Here is a 9890-nt window from a genome sequence, read left to right as displayed (position 1 = left end):
TCATTCAAAAAAATAAACATTGTAGTTTTCAATCTACTACTAGTTTTGTATCCACCTATTCTCTTCACCAAAAAAAGTAGAAAAAACAATCTACCACCGGGCATACATGTTTAAAACAAAAACAAAACAAAACAAAAAAATGAAGGGCTAGCGTAACATAAACTCGACACTTGACAGTGATATCATGAAAGATAGATATGCATCATAATAAGAGAATTACAAGCCTTCCAAAAAAAGACAAAGCTGACTGATAATATTTTAGAATAATGAGCAACAAAAATTTCATACTAACACAACATTGACCCTTCCCAGTTTTCGCTTTGTAGCGCTTTGTGACTTCGTCTACCATTACTGAAATTTAATTCTCAATTAACCTTAAGCTTCAACTAAGAGTCAAACTAGTTATTACAGAGAATAGTATAACCTATCTATGAAAGAAGAAAAGAAACAGTTAAAACTCCGGGATGTAAGAGTTGCTTTGACATCTCACAAACTGGTTCAATTGGTTACCAACAAGTTCATCCAATTCATGCCTGCAACAAAAGAAGAGAAGTCACTACATATTCAAGGAATGAAAATCATGTAAACTAAAAAATTTACCATGAATCCTGTAATACTGCGATCCGAGACTAACATAAATTATTTGGAACATAAGATAAACAATAAACTACTTTCATTTCAAAGACATTCACATAGCTCAAACTCAGTAAAGCCCGTTGACAATAAGTGTGATGACATCTAGCACCGACATTGGGTGACGCATATAGTTTTTGCATGTAGACACTAGACTATTGAAGAAATTGCATAGTGAGACAAATAACACGAACTATGCCACCTCCTGCTACGAACACAAAAAGTCATACAAAATGCATACTTAAGTACATCAAGCAAAAAAACCCCTAGAGAACCTGTAAACATGACTGAGGCAGAATCTATAATCGCATATCTAATCATAAAAGGAAAATTTAGAGCATCAAGACGCTTTGATGCTCATAAAACACTGACAATAAAAGCTATATCACCCAAGCTCATCCATTGTTTTCATACAACTATAATTTTTCTAATCGATTAGCAACACCAATCGGAATAGGGAAGAGGGAGAGGAAATAGATGGGAAGGTTGGACAGCTTGCTCTTGATCAATGTTACTCAACCACCCTTAGAGGTGATGAGACATTGCAGGAGAGCAACATTCAGGTAGCCTTTGACTAAGCATCAACAATTTTGAAGGATGGACTTTTGAACTTTGGAATTCATATCTGAGTTGCTAGTGAGTTCTCTCTTGCTGGCTTTCTAGTTCTTCCAAGGCTCTATTTAATAATATTAAGACAAACTATCTTAGAGAGTTTAAGAGGTCAGTAAAAAGTATAAATGATAGGCTAGGTTAATGTTCTATCAATTGTTAGCAAGGCAAATGGTAATAGTTAAATGCCAATGTATATATAAATAGGACAAAAGTAAACACCTGCTGCTTTTTCTTCTTTGGCCTTCTTTTTCTTCGGGGTTTATGAGCGTCCGAGTTGGAACTTAGATTGCTACTGTGACCTGACTTTGACTTTGAGGAACCCCTTGATTTGAAGGCAGAACCACTTCTGCCATTTGATGTATTGCTGGATGTTGACATTTCAGCCCTCAGTGTTGATTTATTTTTGCTTGATGAAGGCCCAAATCTTGATTGAGAACGACTTGAACTTGAGGCTGTAATGGTGGCTGGGCGGGGTGGAGGCATTAAAGCTCTAGCAGAAATCTGCCTCTACATAGATATATTGAAGTGAGGAAAAGAAGAGAATAGGCCAAAAGAGTCAATTAGTTTCTTATAACAATGCATTACTAAAACTAGACAACAAACCTGATTTCTTTCATCACTGGACATGCCAGATGCAGCTTTACCAGAAGCACTAGAAGCCTGCTCCCTGAAAAATCGATCACAAATGCTTTAGATGAACATTTACTCAACCCAAAACCAACTTCTTAATATAAGATACAAAATAAACATAAATGCAAGATCATATGGGTAGTAATTTCCGCTGCTAATGTACCAAATAAGAGCTTGCATGAAAGGGTTCAATTAAATCAGTATTGGAATTGACTCTTCAAGCAATTACAATGTTGTCAATCATCTGTATAAAAACTTATTCACACTTTTATATGTGCTTCCATCTCAATCCTTAACTTATTTTTGAATGTAACCAATGAAATCAAAAAAGGAATACATATGCCATTCTTACTCCTTAAATCCATAGAGGATAGCATTTCCTCTCAAAATAAGAACATAAATTCTAAAAATTAGCATTCCTCTCAGATGCAATAAGTACCTTGTACTCTTATCTGTCCACTCATCATCTGCATCGGCTTCATCACTTGAACTACCAAGGAAGAAATCATCTTCACTTAGATCCATAAGCCCATCATCCTCACTCCCTGTCTCTGTTGAGAAAAGTTGAAGTAAATACATGATCCTTATGTGCATAACAAAACCCAAGAAGTTAAGATCAAATGAAAGCCAACCCAGGAGCTTTTATTTATTTATTTATTTTTGTGCGGGGGAGGGGGGTGTTTAAGGGTGGTTGAGCAGGAGCAGATAACCAAAAGGGAAAAGGCTGAACATCAAACTTACACGCAGAGCTGGACACCTGGCCTGGATTCACCAAGCTCCTCAAACACACTTGAGTTTAATGATTACAAGTTTGATAGCTAGGCTTGTCTATCCAAATCCAACCCACTTATTCACCTTCAATTAGATCTTAATAATTTTTTTACATTTTCAAAACAATTCTTCTTTTATTTTAATATCCCTAATTACTAATATCAATAGCTTCACATGCCAGACCATGGAGCTTCAACGATTTGTCCAGTCCTTATATAAGAGCCTTCTAAAAATAATTTTGTTATGAAGGCTCTTGAAGGCTCTTATATAAGAAAAGAGCCTTGGGGCGCCTTTACGCTTTTTAATAAAACTTCTTATTACTTATCAAAAAAATAATAATAATAATTTTGTTATGTTAACATTTAGATAAGTGATCAAGTCACACCATCCGGTTATGATCCATTGCATGCGTATAAAATATCAAAGCTACAGAAAATCATTTTATCTAATTTTTTTTTTTTTCTGCTCCACAAAAAATGAGTATTGGATTATTAGCAGCATATTTCAGCTTAATTTTATCAAGAAAACTATTTCCACATGGACATAACCCAAACAAAAATGCCTACAATACATTCATGTTCAATGAAGCACATTCACAACCAAACATATTTCCAACTACCTTTGCAACTATGTTTTAGGGAGGAATTGTATCCACTATCCAGCAATTTGAATTAGTATTGAGTCCTAAGACCATGATTGGGCCCAGTAATATAGGAAAAATAAGTCAATCTCCAAAATGTGGCAACGTGCAAATGAAACTTGAGCAAAGTAAGTACCTTCCAAATCCTTCCCACTAGCAGCAGCAGCAACTAAGTTGGCTTTGATCTGCTTGCGCAATTTATTTCTCCTATCAACTATGTCTGAATCATCACCTCCAGTAAATAAAGATACATATTTCTCAGTCTTGGGAAAGAACTGCAATTCAATTAAACATGATCTTTTAGCCACCACAGAAGCATTACTAGCAAGTGTGTAATTGAAAAAAACAGACCACAAGGCTGTGATCAAGGCAAAGCTGAGTTTCCAGCTCTTCTTCAATAGGACATAAGTTCAATCAAACAGATGTTTAGCATTGTCCTAAAGAAGGCAGAGAACCACCACATCATTATGTAAGAAATATTAATTTGGTTAGGTTAAAACACATAATAAAAGCTCAAAAAATTTCATGACAGCAAAACTTATCTGTTCATCTCATATCTACAAATGCCATATTGCATGAATTATTAAAACAACAGATATAGAAAGTATTCAATATATAGCTCACCCTAACATATTCAAGATCTTCTTTTAATTTAGAAAGCTGTTCGGCAATCTCTGCATCTTGTGCCTGACCAGATGAAGCACGTTGCAATTTCTCTAGACGTCTTATTCTTCTTTCTACCTTTCTTCTCTCTGAACAAGACAAATATTTACTTGGATAAGTTAAGCAAAACATTCATTATTGATGCAAGTAAGTTGCACATCAAGCAAGAAAGTCAGCCACAAACTAACTTCAAAGATACTCACCAAAAAATTTTATCTTCCTGTCTCGCAAGAATATTTTGCGTTCAACAGCAAGACGAGAATGGATCTCCTGCTGTTTCTTGAGTTGCTCTAGTTCTTTCAACTTCTTTTCCTGGATCTCAGAAGGTAAATCCTTGGGGGAAAAAATTGGCTAGTTAGGATGCATTCCACAACCCAATCCCCACAAAACTACCCAAAACAAAACAAATAAAAAAGAGGCACACATTAATTCGACAAATGAAAAATAAAACATTTTCTTAGCAATATAAAGTTGAGCAACACCTAAGCACTCGTTACACAGAAGCAACTCTACATCATGAAATCTTAACTATACTAATAGCTGTGATATTTTTTTTTTTTAAAAAAAAAGCTCAGTCCTAAAATTGCAGCTACGTACACCTCTTCTACCAATTTCCCATTTCAGATTGTCAGCATTATATGGTAGAAAACCATTCTGAAACAAAAACAAACATAAATGCATCCACAATGTATATATGCATTTCGAGATTCAAAGACTTAGCCCAAGTGGTATTCAACCTAGACAACCTAATTGAGTAGGTCCCGTCCCACACAATAGGATGCCAACAATTCTTTTAGAAGTACTGCATTTCATTAAAAGTGCAGAAGGGTGCAACCCTAGTACACAGGAAGTATACAAGAGAAAAACCCATTTAATGAGGAAAGCAAAAAACAAAACAAAACAAAAATCCACAAATTCAAAAAGCGATTTAACCAAGATATTCTTTAGCTTGCCAACCGAAATCTGTCAATCTTCAAAACACCTTATATTCTGCTCTCTCCATACGCACCACATTAAGCACAAAGGGGCCATCCTCCAAGCATTTAAAACGGAACAACTTCCCAACTAACCTTTCCAATAAGCCATATCACCCTTCTAGGTATGACCTATTCTACTTCGAAAAGGCAAAAAATCGAAGTCCATAATTGTCTCGCCACTTCACATTGAAAAAGAATATGATCTATGTATTCCCCGCTCTTTTAACACATACAACACCAGTCTACCACTATGACTTTCTTCTTCCTAAGGTTATCCAAAGTCAGAATCCTCCCAGGAGCCGCTGTCCACACAAAGAAACTCCCTCTCAATGGAACCTTGATTCTCCAAATACTCTTCTAAGGAAATGTGAACTAGCTGGAATGGATAACACTTGATAAAACAACCTTCAAACTTCTGCCTCTTGGATGGCATCCACCAAATACTATCCCCACCACCTTGTCTCACTCTAAAAGCATACAACACCTTACTCATACCATACAATATGTCACCGAACTTAACTGAATGGACCTCCAAATCTTCTTGAGTGTTGGATTTCAACACATCAGGCCCTCCAAGATGAATACTAGGGCCTATTTCATTTAACTCTGGCCCAAGGCCAAGAACCCCCTGGCCCGCATTGATATTACCTTCACCGTCCTTTAAATTACCCACAACCTTATCTAACGGATCCTTAGCTAGGCCCTTCACCAGGCCTTCAATATTCCCAACCCCCACTAAATCTAGGCCCACGTCTAATCTCACCAAATATTGATCTACTTTCTCTTTAAAAGCAATCAATATATTCCTTAACGTCTGAAAATTTGAAACTCCCTCCAAAACAGCTATAGTCTTCTTCACACTTGCCTTGCCAGCTTCGTGATTTCCGGGCATTGTTTGCCCCTCTATCCTTCTAATACTTTCCAAACCCTTCAACGGTTGTTTCCCTGAATTACCCATTACACCCCTGCTCCTTATCTCTATTTTCTGAAAATTACCCTTCCCAACCAGAGCCTCCATATAGAACTGCCAACCTTGCTCCACCGTCCAGGACGTCGCATGATTAGCACCAAATCCCTCATTATTTTGACTCTCAACACCACCTTTCTGCTCAAAAAACTTCACCACCTTTCTTGTCCGTGAAACACAATTTCCCCACCCACTTCCTTCTCAACCCTTTGGGATGATAATAAAGCTACACCGCCTTCCTCCACTGTATTCCAAAAGCTCCAAGAATCTTCCATGGTTATCCTCTCTTCATTGCGCAACATACACTATGCTACCATCTCGTTGAGTTCTACAAAACTCTCTCAAATTCTCTCCTTTGATCAGTTCCTCCACCGTTTTCATAAACCAAATCACACTCAGCTTGCCCAAAATCACCGCTCAGTATACACCTCTACTCCTCTTGGCGAAACGAACTCCACCGTTCCCAACTTCTAACAAAATCTCAAATGACTTGGTGTCGACATTTTAAAAAAAAAAAAAAAAGAAAAAAAAAAGCCCAAATAACCCATCACTGCTAGTACAATATTCTAAGTAAACATCCAAACAACTAGAACTACAATCAGTTAAAGTTTATAGCTCAGTTCATCTGGCAGCATAAAGCAACTAATCACATGGTATGGAAAGGAAGTACTTAAATCTTGTAGTAAAATCCCTTCCAACATTCAAAATTAGAACCAAAATTAACTTTCCACCAATTTGTTTGTCTTGAGTTCAAACCTTCACTCCAAGTTAAATATTTCATGTGTTGAGCTCTAGAGAAAGAGTTGAGCCCACACTTCTAGAATATAAATAAATGATTAAATTTATGGTAAATATCAGTTCCCATAATATACCACCTTTATATCACCCATCTCTACAAACTCTAACTCAATGCAACTCACACACTACTTTAAAGTTTTACTGTTAGTTTGTTTTCCCCTCCATCCAAATCAACTGTCAAGTTTTTTCATAAGTGAAATGACTAAATTGCCATTACCGTGAGAAACGACTCTCTTTTCGCATAAATGATAGTTTAGTCATCTTAGATATTTTTCCATCCAACTTACCTTCTAATCTTGACAGAGGGCAAACTATCACTGAATAAGTTCGACTTGCACCCAGTTAAACTTAATGGAGCTTGTGGGAGGAGGAATGTTATTTACCCTTAAATTTATTATTTCTTCTCAACTTAAACTTTAGGGACAATCGGTTATTTAACACAGTTCACAAAATCCCACAAAATACACAACCACACATAGACACGCAAACCCTAACCCCAGACAATCTAACAGAAACTTCTACAAGCAAATTCAGACGAAAAAATGACCAACCAAGAGTTGGAGTAGAAGCAAAGAAGTAGCTACCTTCCTGAGCATGCGCTCGATGGATCGAATCTGGTTCTTGAGCGAAACGGACTTGGGCTTGGGCTTGGGCTTCTTCTCCACGCCCAGACCCTTCGATCGTCGACCCGCGGGATTGACCCTGCGCTTGCCGTAGCCACCGTGCGCCATGCCGTGCGCTGAAATCGCCGAGACACACTGCGATTTCTTTGGTGTACGGACTAGGGCGGCTTTTGAGCCAAATGCAAGATTTTTATGCGTTTTTTTGTTTGCCCTTCTAAAAGGGCCTCTGGGACTCCGAAAACGGTAGCGTTATGTGCTCTTGTTTGCCATGTCAGCGGAAAATAGTTTAATTCAATTCAATTTATTTTGCCACGTCAGAGGCTGGATAGTTGGACTGAATTTTCTTTTTCTTTTTTTAAATATATAAAATCAGTCCTGAATTTTTTTTTTTCTTTTTTTTTTTTAAATATACAAAATCAGTCCTGAATTATTTTTTTTTTCTTTTTTTGAAAATATATAAAATCAGTCCATTTACTTTATCTTATTTGTGATAAAGCTCAATATAGTTTCAAAATGTTCTAAAATCCATCCAATATGCATAAATAACAAAATTACTGTCCCCAAGAGGTAGTTCAATCGGCTAGGACCACGCCTAATGAAGCGATGGTCACTAGTTCGAATCCCCCTCCCCCCTCTTGTGTGGACATGTCAAAAAAAAAAAAAATAACAAAATTACTCCATGCGGTCAAATTCCTATTTATCGAACACCCAAACTTTAAGTACCACAACACAACAATATTCTATCCCTTCACTTCAAAACTACAAACAAAAACTTCAAAACACAAAAACAATCGCACAAGACTTATCCAAAACACCAACAATCACTTACAAAAAAAAAAAAAAAACACCAACAATCACCGTACAATCAAAATCAAACAATTGATGACCCAAAACTCAAAAATCAATGGGAAAAAAGGAATAAAAACTTACCTCTTCAAAGCTTTACTCCTCAAATTTCCTTCGATCTTCTTTCTTTTCTTTTTTTTTTTCCCCTCACTTTAAGATATCTCTCTCTCTCTCCCCTTTGTTTTCTCATTTTAACTTTGAATACACGCAACACGCAATAAAAGGTGAGTCTTGTTCGAACGCAATTTTACCACATTTGAACGCGATGCATCAATCCGCATTAAACGTAACACCCCGGTTCAACATAGAGTGTGGTTTATGAAGATACTCAAGAGTGCTAAGTTTTATAATGCTTACTTACTAAGTGAAATTATACTTTATAAGTGATTATAAGAAAACTTCAAATTAATTAAACCTTTTGAGATGATAGAACATATGTAGTCAGCACTTTTCTTTAAGTTATTACAAATAATTTCAGAGACACCTACTAATGCCATGTGGTATTATCAGCACTGCATAACGTAGATCTGACAAGAACGTCAAGAGTTTAAGGGGTAGTTTATACATCATGGTTTCAACATAGAGTATGTAGTTTATAAAGACACTATAAGTCTCACACTACTTACTTACTAGGTGAAACTTAGCTTTTATAAGTGATTATAGGGAAGCTTCAAATTGACTAGTCCTTTTGGGGTGATAGTGCAGATGTGACTAACGCATTTTGTTAGGTTTTTAGGTTGGCTAATTTGGTGTCCAAAAGTGTCATCTATTCTTGTTTGAAGCTCCGTTTGCAAAAGTGTATGTTGGAGTCCGAACGGCTTGCATCACATAGTGAAATCCGAGAGCTCCGTTCGCTAGACTGTCAAGATGTGATGTGATCCATAGTAAAACTAGAGAGCTTCGTTCACATAGTCGTCCGAACGGTAGTTGCACCTAGTGAATCCAGAGAGCTTTGTTCATAAGCCGTTCACTGAGTGTTCGGATGAGAGGTGTCAGAAAAAGAAGTTTAACTTAGCCACATTTGAACAGGTATCAATTCCACCTGAATGGAAGCATGCAGTTGCTGCATCAAGGTTTTCCAACTTCAGCTTGGACTTCTATAAAACCATATGATTGTCAGCTGTTCGAACGCTACTGCGGATTTTCCATAATAAGGTTTTCTGTTTTGGCAAGGAAACCTAATTCTTAGTGCCTATATAGATTACTCTATGGAGCATGATTTTTCTAAGCAATTGAGAGGCAAAATTTTATATTATGCTAAGAGAAGTTTATTAGTATTCAGAGCTTCGAAGCTATTTTCTCTTTGAGTGCTGTTGTGTTTGAGAAGCAAATTTGTTTATCAAGGATAAGAAGTCTATCAGAGGATTCGATAAAGGAAAATCACTTTAAGAAGATTGTCGAACTAGGAAACTAGGATTTGTAAAGGGTTGTAAGTATCATTGTGTTTGTAATCTGGATTTTCTTTTAATGATTTCCTAGGTTTGACTACTCCGAAGAGGTTTTACATTTTGAGAGATTTTTAAAAGGTTTCATCTTCGTCACCAAAATATCTGTGTCTATGTGATTTATTGCTTTACATGTTTTTTTTTTTTTTTGAAATGGCTTTACATGTTTTATTGATTGTTTGATTGTTGCATGCTTCTTATTTTTAATTCTGCATTAATTTTTATTAAACACCTATTCACCCCAATCTAGGTGTATTTTGGAATCTAGTTTATATTCACACTTTT

At 36.4% G+C, this 9890-nt stretch overlaps 1 protein-coding gene across 2 annotated transcripts; it reads right to left on the bottom strand.

Moving 5' to 3' along the window:
* Positions 1 to 229: 229 nt before the first annotated feature.
* Positions 230 to 7528, bottom strand: LOC132178726 (rRNA-processing protein EFG1). 2 transcript variants are annotated; one of them, XM_059591244.1, is made up of 8 exons: positions 7276 to 7528; positions 4153 to 4282; positions 3911 to 4038; positions 3423 to 3561; positions 2315 to 2426; positions 1849 to 1912; positions 1465 to 1752; positions 230 to 533 (listed from the first exon to the last, which is right to left on the bottom strand). In XM_059591244.1, the coding sequence occupies exons 1-8, from the start codon at positions 7420 to 7422 to the stop codon at positions 528 to 530; spliced, it is 1014 nt and encodes a 337-aa protein (XP_059447227.1). In that variant the 5' UTR covers positions 7423 to 7528; the 3' UTR covers positions 230 to 527. The 2 variants fall into 2 exon arrangements, with proteins under 2 accessions (XP_059447227.1, XP_059447228.1); XM_059591245.1 differs by having other exon boundaries at positions 1465 to 1746.
* Positions 7529 to 9890: the final 2362 nt, after the last annotated feature.

Source organism: Corylus avellana, chromosome ca4, assembly GCF_901000735.1.
Source record: "Corylus avellana chromosome ca4, CavTom2PMs-1.0".
Classification (NCBI taxonomy): domain Eukaryota; kingdom Viridiplantae; phylum Streptophyta; class Magnoliopsida; order Fagales; family Betulaceae; genus Corylus; species Corylus avellana.
This window is presented reverse-complemented; position numbering and strand designations above follow the sequence as displayed.